The sequence below is a fragment of the Alligator sinensis genome, unplaced genomic scaffold, assembly GCF_000455745.1.
Source record: "Alligator sinensis unplaced genomic scaffold, ASM45574v1 scaffold358_1, whole genome shotgun sequence".
Taxonomy (NCBI): Eukaryota; Metazoa; Chordata; order Crocodylia; family Alligatoridae; genus Alligator; species Alligator sinensis.
In genome coordinates, this window is record NW_005842121.1 from 157,209 (window position 1) to 172,891 (window position 15,683).

At 45.1% G+C, this 15,683-nt stretch overlaps 1 protein-coding gene across 1 annotated transcript in view; it reads left to right on the top strand.

Moving 5' to 3' along the window:
• MDGA2 (MAM domain containing glycosylphosphatidylinositol anchor 2) overlaps positions 1-15,683 on the top strand; it is a 252,249-nt gene that overhangs the window by 145,655 nt on the left and 90,911 nt on the right. Inside the window, exon 4 of the mRNA XM_006024864.2 lies at positions 11,871-12,019. Within this exon, the coding sequence (XP_006024926.1) occupies positions 11,871-12,019 (149 nt within the window). The remainder of the gene's footprint in view (positions 1-11,870; positions 12,020-15,683) is intronic.

The following is a 15,683-nucleotide window of genomic DNA, read 5'->3' on the forward strand; positions in this document are numbered from 1 at the left end:
TCCCTACACACTGCTGTATTGCCCTCCCAGCAGATGTCAGGGGGACTGAAGTTCCCCATGAGAACCAGGGCCTGTGATTGGAAAACTTCTGCTAGTTGTCTGAAGAAAGCCTCATTCACCACTTTCTCCTTTTCTGGTGGTCTATAGCAGACCTCCACCACAACGTCACCCTCTGACCCTAACCCAGAGACTCTCAACAGACCTATCTCCAGTTCCATACTGGAGCTCTGAGCAGTCATATGGCTCAGTTTCCAAAAGGCTATCTTGCCATCATCCCTTCTTTGCCTTCTCCTCCTCCCTGTAGTTGAGGTTCGCTGAGCTCTGTTTCCAAGATGCGGTGGGTCTGCCCAATAGCCCATTTTAGGATCAAATAGAATTTATTTTCCTCATTGACCCAAATTGGTAGAGGTGTAGAGGGCTGTTGCTTTCCTCACAACATTTACATTTAAGGCCATCTTAGATTAAAAAGTAGTAATCATATGAATTCTAATGAGAGGGGCAATACAGGAATGATTGGCTTGTACAACTTGGAGCCAACCAACACTAAAGTGGCCTGTCTTAAGAGGTAAATGAGGCCTGAGGTATGGCTTGTGGGGAGCTTTTTCCTGTAAGAAGTGGGAAAGAATGGAAATTTTCCCATAATCTGGAAACATTAGAGTAGTTTTAGCAGTCTGGATGAAGTCTACTGTTGTGCCAGCATTTGGAAAGTGAAAAGGAGATGTCACAGGGAATTAAGAGATCTGTCTGTCTGAAATTAATCCTCCACAGATTTATGATTCATCTAGGACTCAATTAGTAAAAAATTAAAGAATAAGAAAATTAATGTGACTCGACAGATTTGGGGGAAATGGATCTTGACAAACTAACCTGATGTATTTTTGATAACATGACAAGTTTGGTTGACAGTAGTCATAGTTCTGATGTAGTAGATTTCTGTAAGGGATCTGACTTGGTATTGCAGAATACTTTGACAAGGAAACCAGAAGAACACAAAGTGAACATGATGTATCAAGGGGATTAAAAACTAGCTAATTTATTGGTCTCAAAAACATTATTGTAAACAGGCAATCATCATCAAGTGGATGCATTTCCCTGGGATTGGTTCTTAGTTCTAAGCCAGATAATGTTTTTCATTAATAAGCTGAGGGAAAAACACCAAATAATCACTGGTGAAGATTGCAGGGAATGGGCATTATTGATCAAGACAGGTCACTCTATAATGTGGACAATTCTTGAATGTGTGTACAGAGGAATATCGGGTAGGAGTAGAGAGGTTCTGTTGCCTTTGTGCAATTGTGCAGTGGTGCAAGCAACACTGGAATAATGTTGCAGGCCTGATGTCCACAATTCAAGAAGATGCTGAAAAACTTGGAAAAGGTTCAGAGAAGCACCCTGGAAGGGGCTGAAGGATTGCAAAAGCACTGCAAAGACAAAGACAGAAGACGGTGAATCTAGTTGATAAAGGAAGGTGAACGAGTGACAGGATGCCCATCTATAAGTACCTGCACAGGAAACCAACATTTAGGAGACTCCTCCATCTAGGCAGCAGAGGCATAACAAGTCCCAATGGCTAGAAGATGAAACTAGGCAATTAAAAATGGAAATATGGCTCAAATTTCACAGTAAAGATCATTAATTACTGGAGCAAACTAATGAGGGTCATGGCTGGCTGTGTGTTACTAGAAAGTTTTAAATAAGATTGAATGTTCAGGGGTTTTTTTCTAAAAGATATGTTCTAGTTGACACAGGAGTTAATTCAGGGAAGTCCCACTGTCTGTATTTTACCAGAGATTAGACTAGATTATTACATGATCACAGAAGTTCCTTCTGGCTTTATAATCTATGGAGTCCTTGAACCGGAGGTCCTGCTTGATATTCTCCATCCCTTACAGAGGGGTAGGAAAGAAGGGCAACTGTAATCAGGAGTGAAGACCTGGGCTTGGGCTGGAGAGAGTCTAGTGCAATCCTATGGCCAAAAGGGAGCCAAGCAATCCTGCACTGAACTCTATTAAATGTGAGTAGAAGACATCCCACCCCATAGGGGAAGGTAAATCCATTCATCCAGTCCTGTCACTTAAATCCATTTCTGCCTGTCTTCCACTCATCTGCATGCCCAGATCATTATAAAGGAGGCCTCGAATAACATTTCAGCACTATGCTCCCAAAATAAATAGGGAACATGAGACCAGTTGTATTCATTAACTTTAAATCTCTCCAGAGAAAGAATGTATCTTGCTTTCCTATTGTTATCGATGGGCATGTAAGCTATTCTGTTGATCTTCGGGTAGGTAGCATCACTAACAACAACAACAAATCCAGGTAAAGTTCAGGTCTAGCTTGTATTGTATAGTAGCGGTGTTACTGTTGACAGCAGTTCTCAACCTTTTCAGACTGAAGACATCCCTCGTTAGACACAAGGCACCCTTCAGGAAATGCAATTACTTAGCTTTCACTCATTTACTGACTATAGAAAAGAAATAATAGAGCAATTCTTCTGCAGTATAGAACTCAAAAAGAGAGCAGAACAGGTCATATCCTGTGGATTCCTGTTTGAAATCTCTGGTTTTACCTTGTGGATCATGTGCAGACGTTTGCACACTAAACATTGCTAATATTTAATGGCACCCAGCAGCACCCTTTAGGACTTCACAGCGCTTCCATGTTGTGTGGCAACCTAGTAGGAAAGAATTGACTTATGTGTAAGGACTTTACAAGATCCCCATGTTCCAACTCTTCATGACAAAGTGGGACTTCTCTATGAAGCACCAGGGCCCTACATGTTTTCAGTGCCATGGTTAGCCTGCTGCTAGGTAGATGGAGGGGTTGAAATGTAAGCAATCAGCTAGACCTTTCACCCTAGATTTTTTATTCTCTGTTATTCTGAATATGGCCCGGAGATGCATGCTTTCATGTCAGGCACTGGAACAGGCCACCTCAAGAAGCTGTGGAGTCTCCATCCTTGGAAACTTTCAAAACCAAGTTGGACAGACACTTGGCTGCAAGGGAGGGATGACCCTGCCTTGATCCTGGGTTGGACTAGATGACCTTGTGAGGTCCCTTCCAGCCCTGCTTTGCTATGATCCTCCCACATATGGGAAAGGGAAACATTCATTTCAGGTTTCTGTGCATGTCATAGAATTGTATAAATCGTAAGGCAGGGAGAGGCCTCAAAGAAATCATCCGACCCAGGCTGTTGTTGGGGCAAACTCATCCCCAACAGATGTTTGTCAAATCCAGACTTCTTGAAACACTGTTTAATTGTGCTCCGGTCTCGGAAATGCCAGTGACTATGCTGAAGTGCGATGACAGTGGGTTTATACAAACACGGACTTGCTCCTGTTGTTAGGAAACTAGTCTCAACTGTGCATGCATTGCATGTGGGTGAGGTCCCTGGCCGAGCACTTGCAATAAATCTGTTCAAGAAATGTTATGGAGACACATCTCAAACATCAAAATGGTGTGGTAGGTTTAGGCCACCTGAGATTGTTAGGGGACAAGCAGGGGAGGGTTTACATTAAACCAGAATGATCACCAAACATCACCCCTGGATAAAATCCCTCCCCCCAGTCCAACCTAAGCCTCCTCCAAACAACCACCATATGCAACTTCCCCTTCTCTGCCCGTCACTCATACCACCCAAACCCTTTATGCACTCTCTTCTTAGAGTGAGAAGTCATTCCCAATAAGCTGCACCAGCCCTGCAGTCCCACTCACATATTTATACTGCAGGGGGATTGCTGTGTTTGCGCTGAGGAATGAACTAGTTAGCCACATTATAATTTCTTACTTAAGATCAGTTATTCTGTACTGGGCACAACTTTCCCTCACCCTCTGAAACATAAAACATGTGTTCAGAGGTATCTCCTGTGTGAAACGAATCCAGGAATGCAACATTGCAGGGTTTTGCAAGCTAGAGGAGAACCTAAACCTCATTAGTCCTGTCGTTACTCTTCATTTGTGTTACCACAGCATTGAGAATCCCTCATGAAGAGCCAATATTACGCTGTACGTAGGTGAAGACTGTCCATCCCACAGTGTGTTCATGCCTTTCGTCTACACCACTGCACTGGCCAGTCGTGGCAAGGCTGGGGCTGAGTAAGCCGCATCCAAACAAATCTACTTATGCTGGTTCATTAGTGAGGTTGCTCCATGCTCGTCCCCAACAGAGGCTCTCAGGTCTGCCAAAGATCACTGCCTGGGGTTTGCCTACGGAGTCATATGTGCAGGGTTAGCTCAGTCCTGTCCTGCAACAGTGAGCCACGGCAAGTGGTACAGACAACACTTAACTGTAAGACAAGAGAAGAGACTACTGCCAAAACATAATCACAAAGTCAGGCAGCATCACTGTTCCCACCCCAACCCAACAAGCAGCTAAGTGATAAACTCTTAGGCCAGATAGATTCATGATATTAGGGCATGACTAGGGGGAAAGTTGCACTAGAGTTTAAAGCATGCAGTGCTGATGTTTATCCCTGGATAATCTTTGAGTACCATCATAGCAGTAAAGGGGCTCCATAGTCTGGCACCGTAACTCACATTCAGCCTTTTTGAGTTGTCAGAAAGTCTGGCGTTAAAATGCATCTCTGCTGTTGGGGTCCAGTAGGCGATTTTTCTTTAAGGATGCCCAGATAATTTTTTTAAAGTTTGGATGACAATGCATGGCCTTCACACCAGGTCAGATCCTCAGCAGCAGGATACTGGTATAGCAGGCTTACCTTTATGGAGCTTGGGTTAAGTCCCAAGATTGAGGGTCTGCTATTTGATTGGTGGAGCCCGCCCACAAGGGAAGCAATGCCCCGCCCTTTTCTGAAGGGAGGGGGCAAGGAGCAGCTGGACCTGAGTTGGAACTGCACTGGCCAGGTCTGGAGAACTTCGGGGGTGGAGCCCCTGAAGAGTATAAAAGGGAGGCATGCTCAGCAGGCTGGAGAGATGATGTATGGCGAGGAGAGAGGAGCTCCAGAGACGGCCATCCTCGGGACCTTGCTTGAGCTTCAGTGGTGCACAAATTGGTGTATGAGGATCAAGCTCTAGGAACTGCTCGAGACGGCTTGAGCCTGTGAACCCAGCAAGTGACTGGGCAGTCAGTGTGCAGCTTGGCACATGGAGACCTGGCCCTGGGAGCAGCCCGCAGCTGCTTGGGTCTCACCTAGTGCACAGGTCGGCGCGCAGAGAGCTGCCTTAGAAGCATCTTCTGGCTGCTCATGTTAGCCCTGGCCCTAGGCCGAGTGACCAGAGCCCTGCAGTGTGGCTCCACTTTTAACTAAAAGAGCTCCGATGCCCAGAGCAAGGCCTGGGAAAGGGGAGAACCCGCGGTGTGAGACCGGGGAGTCAGAGCCTGCAAGGGCTTGGCTCCCGCGAGAGAGAGAATGCCCTGGGTGCCCAGGCTGGGGCACCAGGCCATCAAGGAAAGCCGAAGGCGCCGCTGGGGAGAGGTTCTTGTGGGATTGGCCACCAGGGGACGAGCCTTGACTTCTCCAGAGAGGAAGTGTGAGTTGCTGGGGAAGCAGGTCCTGCGAGGGAGGTTGACACGAGTGATGAGTGTCTGCCACCTCCACCCTCCATTGCAGGAGAGGCGTGTCCACATCCCAGGGCCCTAAAGAGGCGGGGCTTCAGGCAACCCCCTCTGGGAGGTGATGAGTGCACTGCCTATTTTGAGGTTGTCGTGTTAAGGGCTATATAGCTAGGGGTATTCTTTAAGGGGGGTTATAGGGTTTATGTGTTTAGTATCTCAGTGTGCATATTGGTATCGTTATTTGTGAAGGTTTAAAGAAATATTATGGTTAAGTTACTTGGATTATATAGGTTAATATCCCTATGTGTTAATTGTCTTGTATAGGTTGTAAGTTATTCGGTTCATATTTGGTATTACATGTGAATTGTGGAATATTATATATAGTATTATATGTTAAGCCTTGTAAATATTCTGTATTTTATATTAAGTGTCTGTATTTATTCTTGTAATAAATTGTACATAGTGAAGTATTTGGTTTTGGCCTAGCTCTATACAGAGTGGAGGAAGCCACTCTAGTAGCTGACCCTTTCCTCAGCACCCTGCCTGACCACCACCACTGTCATTGGAGGACAGGGCACACCCCCCGGGTGTACCTGGGCTACACTGGTGTAGCAGATCCAAACTAATGCAACTCAGCTGAGGAGTGAACTGCTCACTTGAACTGATCCAAATCCTAATGCATTCAATTGAAAGACTCCCAGAGCAGTCTACGAGACAGGGATCTGGCTGGTTGTGTCAGGTCCATGTGGTTATCCACACAACCCTTGAGAGCTTGAGACACTCGCAGGTCTTGGATCAGGGCAGTGCACAAATTGCAAGTGGCCTGTAGCTATGCACCCGAGGGGCGGATTAACCCTTTAGTGGTCCCTAGGCAAGCAAACTCATGGGCCCTCAGCTGAAGATGAAATTTTTATACCACTTTTTTTTTTTTTACTCAATAATTATAATATGTAAAATAAGCACAACTCGGCCCCATCTTCACGTAGGACCCTAGGCATGTGCCTAGTTTGCCTATGCATCAATCCAGTCCTGATGCAGCCCTGGATAATAGTGCAGTAAATAGTGAGCACAGTTAAATAGCTTTGGGATAAAGCAGAAGTGAGATTACTTGAAAGTCAAAGAGGCTGACGAAGGAAGAGAGCTAACTGCTAGGAGGCAAGTATAGAGAGTCAGGACTTGCTCATCCCAGAAGTCCTCAAGTGAGCCTTGCTTATTAGCAGAGAGTCATCTTGGCTACATGGCCCATGTATGTATAGGATGGGCAAGAGAGTGGCTGGTTGCGAGTGTTTATAACCACTCAAACCCAGTCAGTGACCTGAATATTAATAACATGCACTATTTGTCTTTTCTCTAACGGATGCCTCCTGGACTTTATTCCTTATCCAGACAAAGCCCACAACTGTCACCAGGAAATTGCGTATTGTCACTCTGTCTTTATAGGTCCAGGGGAGAGCCCTTACTGAATAGCATCTCCTGCTGGAAGCAGCACAATTGCACTGTTGCAGATAGGCACTCGGTGCATCGGCCTTGGATCAAAATCAATGCTTTTAATGAGATCAGCAAGGCTTAATGATCTCTCTGTGTGCACTGTAGCTTTTGTTCTTTCAAAGGAGACTTCCATTTTTGGTTATCTCCAAAACAGTGTCAAGCTTTTTGAGTACTGCTGAATTCTGAGAGTCAAGAGTTTAATGTTGCGTTAAATTTTCAACATCCTGTTAACAACCAAAGGCTCATGTGTTAGGATGGAGCTAGAATAATTCAGCTCGTCATGAGTCCTCATTATACCACAAAAGGGGACTGTGCTCCAAAAGTGTCCATATTGTGACTAGACTCTAATTACATAGCCATTTTATGTGCCCCCAGAGATGCCATTATGGTATCTTTAGTAGAGTGGAAAAGACTATTGTTTGCATTCAGCATGCTACTCCCTGCATTATCTTCCACTGCACATAAATACAAAGGGGAAACTATATATAATTTATTTTCATTTTAAATTTTAAAAAAGTCCCCGCCCTCAGTCCCCTTTTTTTGTTCCAACTGCAAAATAGCTACTCTAATGTGGTTTAATTAAATTTACACCCTAATTTTCCAAACTAGTAACATTGCATTCAGTAAAAGTACACATGTGGAAAGAGCTTATACTCTCATGTGATTTCTTCACTCAAATATATATATAAGCATCCCAAGAAAGTAAATAAAGGGGCAGGGTAAAACAGAAATATAAGCTTAGCCAGTAACTATAAAGTAAAGTTGGACTTCTGGTTTGGTGCAAGCCGGGATGACCAAAGCTAGGTATTTTTCATTACTATGAAATATCATTTTTTAGGGCTTGGGAACCCTTAAAAAAAAAGTATAAAGTTCTATCCATCTTCTCTCCAAACCTCAAATGTCAATACAAGAAGCTGAATGAATGGAGAAACATATATATCATCAATGGACAGAGGATTTTCTTTTGTATGTAACCTGAGTCAACAGAGTTGATGGAACCAAGACAGGCTCCTAAGATGGGCAGATAAAACCTGATGACATTCAACATGGAGAAACGCAAGGTGCTCCACCTTGGGAGAGAGAACCCACATCATACGTAGAGGCACGGCAGTGCCACGCTCACTAGCACCACGACCAAAAGAGACTTGGGGTTATGACTGATCACAGGATGAACATGAGCCACCAATGCAATGCTGCAGCCAGCAAAGCAAATAAAACTCTGGCTTGCATCTACCGATCCATCTTAAGCAAGACCCAAGAAGTCATCCTCCTGTGGTACTTGGCCTTGGTGAGATCACATCTGGAGTACCGCATCCAATTCTGGGCTGCACACTTCAGAAAGGATGTGGGGAAGCTTGTGAGAGTCCAGAGGAGAGCCACGTGCATGCTCAGAGGACAAGAGAGCTGTCCTTATGAGGAGAGGCTGAGAGCATCGGCGATGTATAGGGGGTGCATGCAGGTGCATGTGCACCCGCTGAGATCAGCCGTTAACCCCCTGGAAGCGCCAGCTGTGAAACTGGAAATGCACTTCTGGTTTTGCTGCTGGCTCGGTGATCAGCCCCTGGTGACCTCCCCCCACAGTTGGCAATGATTGGCTGCTGGGGGACCCCTCCCCCTGTTGGTGATATGGTGCCCCCCTGAATCGGGAGGCACCAGTCACTCATAGCTGAGAGGCATGGGACTCTTCAGCCTAGAGAAGCAAAGGCTCAGGAGTGACTTGGTGGCAGCCTATAAGTACATCAGGGGTGTGCATCAGGAATTGGGAGAACATCTGCTCCCCAGGGAACCCCAACGGAAGACAAGGTCTAACGGTCACAAACTGCTGGAAGACTGTTTTAGACCGGACATAAGGAAAAACGTCTATATTGTCCGAGTCTCCAGAGTCTGAAACAGACTCCCCCAGAAGTGGGGCAAGCACCTACTATAGATACGTTCAAGAAACGCCTGGATGCTCATCTTGCTGGGATCATCTGACCCCAACTGACTTCCTGCTCTTTGGGCAGAGGGCTGGACCCAATGATCTTGCAAGATCTCTTCCAACCCTGATGTCTGTGAAAACTATGAGAGTAGTGTAAGTTCTGAAATGCTGGTGTTGATTGGCTGCTTATTTTATAAAGCCCCCAGCCAAGGTTGCCATTCTAGGTAAATTCCAGTTGTGAGGAATTTAAACAAAAGGTCCTGGTTTTGATCCAATAAAACGTTCTGCTCCTTGACATATGAGTAGTCAAACAACTAGTTAAGTGGATAAAACTATTAAGAGGTCATTTGACCTGCAATACTACTAGTATTACCCCAACACTAATAGTTTCCCTGTCCGTGAAAAAATATGAAAATAACAATATGGGACATGAGATATTTTCCTACATTTAGCTCTTAGCTTTTCCGTAGGAGCTGCCTTGACAGTGATGATAACTGGAGACTAGGACATTTCGCTAGGAATCAATGACTGACTGAAGTTAATGGCTCTCAGCCTATGAGGTCATTAATCTTCAGGGAGAACCTTGAGCTTTAGTCATTATTGTTGAAATAAACTTCAGGAATTGTGTTCTGACTAGTGTAGTTCAGGTTTTTCCTTTTTCTCATGTTTTCCATCTTTTCTGTTTCTCCTCTTTCCCCCACTTTACCACCTGTTAAAATGCTTCAAGCCGTTTCACCACATACCTAAAGAAAGTCGTCTCTTAAAATAGACTTTCCCCTACTTTCAAATACCTGCTAACTAACTTTAGCAAACTCATCAACGGAAGAAAACTCTCCACCGATCGACACACACGTGACATTGAAACAGACCTTGTTAAAACACAACTGCAGACTCCTCCAACACATTTCCACCCCAGCCTGGGTCAACACCTCACAATGAAAGCATCAGAAGACCAGTTCTACATCTGCCTATCCAACATGTGGTACGTCTCCTTCAATGCACGGAAAATGATGTAGATGAAACCTCCATTCTCAAACGTATGGTACAGAATGAATTTGCAGAGAAAAATAATTAAGAAACAAAGGAGGATCTTCTTTTTTTTGTTTTTTTTTGGTGAACTGTTACTCCACCTGTAACCTCACAGTCCTCCTCCTCAAAGGAAGCCTGCACAAAGCCTTCAGAATACAATCCTGAGACTGGAAATTCCCCAAATCATGACCTTGAAAAAAGACAGTGCTTTTGTGACTCATCATAATTTACCTCTCACCCTTTCCTGTCTCCTAACTCCTTTTCACTCTACAACTTCCCATTCAAGCAAGCCAAATAATTAACAGCATTATATTAAAATGAGGGGTAGTGTTTTTAGCTTGGACTATGACTTTCTTGGTTGTTTGTTTTTTTTCTCCCGGACCCCAAAAGCTTGTCTCTCACTCCTCCCAAATATGCAAGTTGGTCTGATAAAAGATATGACCTCTCCTCAAAAAACTTCACTCATATCTCTGCACCGTCATTTGGACAAGAATATTGCTTAATATATCTTGCCTGTCCAATGTTTCTTCTGATAATACCACCGTTTTGTTTGCAGGTTTGTAAGTGTAACTCCAGTACACCCACTGTTTGTCTGATGGTAATGCTGCTGCCGTTGTAGGGGAGCATCAAGCAGATCATCAAGTCCGACCCCCTGCCATTGTAGGGGGGCACCGGATGGGAGCTCTGTCTCACCACGGGGCTTGAGCTTTGGACATTTGACTGTGTTCCGTATTGAAATGACATCTGAACATTTCCAAATTACGAGGGAACACTATTTCCAAGATAAATTTAGTTTCTGTTTTTTCAAAAGTGGTGTTTTGACCAAAAATGAAGCTTTTTTTCCCCCTATTTTGACACTCTGTGGTGCAATGTGTAATAATTGAACCAAAATGCCATTTCAAAGTTATAAATCAAAATCTTGTATTATGAAAATTTAGAAATATTCTTTTCAGCACAGTTGAAACGTCTATCTGGTTTTCCTCTGAAATGAAATTTGCACAAAGGATTTTGATGGATAATTCTGAGTTCTAATAAAATACAGCTCCTTCAGTGTTTCCTTGGCCAGTTTTCACTTTAGACAAAGTGTCTGCTTTATCCAGGGCATGGATGTAGTAGATGCTCTCTTTCGTTTTTGATATTCTCCATAAATCACTTAGGATGTGAAATCCTAGTGACAGAAAACATAATTTGTATGTAGTAGTGTCAGTGGTATTTATGCATAAGAGTCAAGAAATATCCCAAGGCAACTGCTCTCATTCAAAGAGCTCAAGTATCATTTAATCATATGTTCAGGAAACCACGTTGGGCTTTTCCTAATTTTAAGGAACAAAACATCGTACGCTACGGTGAAATCTTTGTATACCCTAATGCATTTCAAAATGCCACTTCCAACTCTCTGCACGTCATGCAGTGTGCCTATCTGACAAAGGTGTATTTGGATGCATACTTTTGTGCAGTTAAATTGTTTGGAAAGGAGTTTTGGTTTGGATTTGGGCCCAGAGGCAGATGTGGGGAAGGAAACAGCTGAAATACCTCCATTGATGTAACGTATGTCACGGTGAATTTTCGGTGTTAGAGACCACAGCTCTGACAAAATCCATTTAAGTGCCCAGGAATCAGGGGGTGTAGCAATGTGAATAGCCACATTTTAGTCACTGGAGCCCTCAACAATATTTCAGAGGAAGGCTCAATCACTCATGGATGACTACTTGGCTTTGCTAATGGTGAATATATTGATTTGAGTCGGCAGGGGTGAGAAATTTAAAGCAGGATCCTAAATGCTCTCGTGAAGGCAGATTGTAAACGGGACCCTTCGCAGAAGGCACCCCAGGAGGTGGAGATCACTGCAGTTGAAAAGTTGCCGTTTCGTTTCGAGAAGTGTTGCTTTATCATCCCCGGTTCTTCTATTTGTGTTTTCTCCAGGCAAAGCGTACACGCCCGAGTTTTACTACGACACCTACAACCCCCTGTGGCAGAACCGGCCCCGGGTTTACTCCTACAGCCTGCAGTGGACTCAGATGAACCCCGACGCTGTGGATCGCATCCTTGCGTACCGCCTAGGGATTAAGCAGGTGAGGCAATCCGTGCTACACCCGGTGCTTTTTCACGGTCTGCTCTCTGTGAGGACTGTGCTGCCGGTTGTTTTCTTCCCATCTCCTGAGTCTCTCAGCCTTTGTGCTGCTCCGCTTGTGAAGATTTGCTGTGAAAGGCAGTCCTGTCCTGCTTACAAATCCTTGAAACTAATTTGCACAGTTCCAGTGCAACAGCCCAGAGATTAAAGATATATTCCTCGGAGGGTTTATGGCAGGCTTCTGCTCAAAATGTACCGGAAAAGATTACATGAAAGAAACTTGCAATGAAATTAAACTTTTTATATCTCCCCGTATATCCAGATAGCTCCTGTTATATCTCCTTGTACAGCTAGATAAATATAGAGATAGATATATCTGTCATAGGTGGGCATGTTGTGTGATCTTTGAAAATCGTAAACTTTTTAAAATATATTTTTTGCACGTAGTCCCTGTGTCTTTCTAGGATTCATTTTGATAAAACAGGTGTCCTTAAAGATGAGGGGCACAGACCCATTTCCAGAAAGGCTAGTAAATTAATATTCTAATGTTTGTCAGTCAGTCTTAATGCATCGTTTAATTTTTTTAAAGGAATATAAATATCTTCTAATCTGGTGGTTGCTCTGCAGCACGAACTGTTTATTCAACTAGCAGAATAGTATGTACCGTAAACTGGAACGGATAACTCCTCCCTTACTGCCATCAAGATCACATAGCAAAGCAGAGAAACATTTTTCTATTTCTAAATTCCTGTCCACAAGGGTGACCCCCAAACCTGCAAGTATATATTCTAAATCAGAAGATGCTTACAATATAGTAAGACTGTTTTGGGGCTTATTTGTTGGTTTGTTTGGTTTTTTTTTTTGGGGGGGGGTGGGGGGATGTCTAATGGTTCTCTCTGGGCTCTGTGTGTGTGCTAAACCCTACACATATATAGTAGATTCATCGTTATGGAAGTTGGTTGAGGGTATTTTGCTCGTCAGTATTTCCATATATTGGAAAGGGAAAAATGAATGACTCAAAATAGGTCCCTTTGATATGAAGTCTTCCTCAGCTATAGCCTTCTTGGGTACGTCCAGATGAGCGAGCATGTGCCTGTGGTGGCACCTCAAAGTAGTTTGCGATTCCTCAAGAGGCACACTGGGAACAAAAAAAAATGTTCCCCATGCTGCTATTTGCAGCGCGGGCTCTAAGTCTTATACCAGGAAATCTCGGTGTCAAAAAAATGAAACCCCACGCTGGAAAAAAGCAGCTCAGATCATACTCCTGGAGCATGCCCAGAGGCAACCAGAGCCTGGCTCCTCCACAGAGATGCTCTGGCACCCAGCCAGTGTCTCTATTGTTCCCCATGCCCCTGCTGCTGCAGCACGCTGGGGCAAATAGGAGCAGGGCAAGGCTGCAGCAGCAGCTCAGACCCAGGCTCTGTCCCAGGTAAGAAGGGATGTGGGCCTTGCAGGACTGTGTGTGTGTGTGGTGAGGGGGACTGCTCTGGAGGGATGGGTCTCCCACCTGCCCACCCCTGCCTCGCATGGTGCACAACCCACCCAGCAGCATCAGCTTTTGGGGTGCTCATGATGCAGGGGCAATTGCCATGCTGCAGCCCTGCCCCATGCCCACACCAGTGCTGGGATATGCAGCCTCAGTCTGGGGGGGCTCTGGTCCCAGTTACCACTTGCGGGGTGTGATGGGATGCGGGGAGGGATGGAGGTGGCAGCAGGGGTGTGCGTGTGAGTTGGGGGTGGGGGATTGCTCTGGGGAGGAGAGTCCACCAGAGCTGGACTTAGAGCCCCCTTACCCCCCTAAAGCAACCTGTGCAGGGGGAGGCTGGCCTGGAAGGGAAAGGGCTTGCCCAGCCCAATGCCTGATGCCCAGTCGAGGGCTTCCCAGGAACAGCGTGGGGGTCACTAGGGCTGGGAGCAGAACAGCAAGCACTAACACAGATCAGAGCCACAAAGCAGTGGGCTGCAGCTGGACTCGCATCCTGGTGCTTTGATGGAGCTGTGTGCAGGAGGGAGTTAGTTGGGGCAGGTAGGTGCTGCGGGTCAGGAGTGAGGGGCACTGGCAGGGCTGTGGGTTGGCAGTGAGGGGCAAGGGTTGGGGCAGGAAACCAATGTATCAGTGCTGCTCAGTGCCCCACATCCTGGTGAGCGAAGGGGGTGGGGGCAGCTCGGATTTTTCTATGACAAAAAACCCCAAAACAACCGACAAAGTGTATAGGTATTTATAATGTATTTTATTATGATAGAAGCAGTGGTAGGCTTCCAAATGGCTTTAAAATTGTAAATATATCAATAAAACATTGCCCAGGGGCCACTGTAGGGGTGCAGGGGCCACTGCAGGTCAGGGTTGCTTCAGTAGTCCAGCGGACACAAAGTAGTGTCCCCAGATACCAACTGGCCAGTCCTCAGAAGCTCCTGAGAGCAAGTAGCCCTCAGCTGCTTGCCAGGACATACTGCTGGAGCCAGCACAGGTGTTGCCCCAGCCTCTAGCTGCCCCAGCTGAAGATCCGGGGGGAGCTGGGCACGGTCGGTTTGCCCCAAGTGGCATCATTTCAAAGTGCATGTTGAGGCACGTGTGCTAAAGCACAAATCTCCGGCACAAATTTGTGCCACTGCTATTTGAGGTGCTGCAAGTGCACGTGCCTGCGTGTGTGGATGCGCCCCTTGAGTCATATTTTCTCAGTCATGTTTTAGCTCGCTTGTGGCTGAAAAAAGATGAGAAGGGATAAGGCAGATTGGCTCTATCTTTCTGGCAGAATTTATAGTATTGCAGTGTGTGTAGACCTTACCATCTTTGGTGCCCAAGTGCATTCTGGGAGAAGACTGAGCAATCCAAAGGAATGCATAATTAAAGGGGAGCTCCAGAAGGGTTTTTGTTCCTTAAGACACTCAATTCTTCTGGAGCATCCTCAGAGTGATGTGGGTCTGTCCTTCTTCCACAGGACCAGTGACTTAGGGCCATGCTCTGACTTATAGGGAATAAGCTACCTACAGATATAGGGAGGTTCACAGTGCACAAAAAATGACAGACAGCTAAGAAAATATTCAAGGAAATGGGTAGTGGCAAGAAAAACCTACTTTGCAGTCTCTTTCTTGCCTCTGCTACTAATAAAACATTTAGAAACTATGCACCTTATACAAACGGGACCTGTTTTAGGGTCTCCCACACAAAACAGACTTACTTTTTCCCCTCCTATTTTTTCTTTTTATTCTTAGACAATGGGGGAGGCTGGTCCTTTTTACCTGCGTTTCGAGTTTGTTTTCTAGTTAGTGTCTGTGCTGCTTCACGTTGTAGCCTTCGCTATTGAAACCAATTTCCAAACATATATAGTATAGGCACCTTCATATACAGAGGTGCACCTGGTCGGGTTTGCTAGAGGGCCCAAGCCAGTTAGACATCTGTATCCTATTGAAAATTAGTTAAGTGTCCAACTCATTAAGCATTTTTGCAAACCCAAGCAGGCATCTACATCATTAGGCAACTAAATACCTTCATAAATTGGTCCTGCTATCCCAAGGACTCAGATAAATCAATCAACTTCAGAAATGGGTTTTGCTGGATTACAAAAACATATAGTGAATGTGTTTCTATCTATACGAGGACTTTTAGCTTTCCCTTCCCAACTTGGTTTTTATTGTATTGCTATTGCTTGGATTGGGCGGGGGGG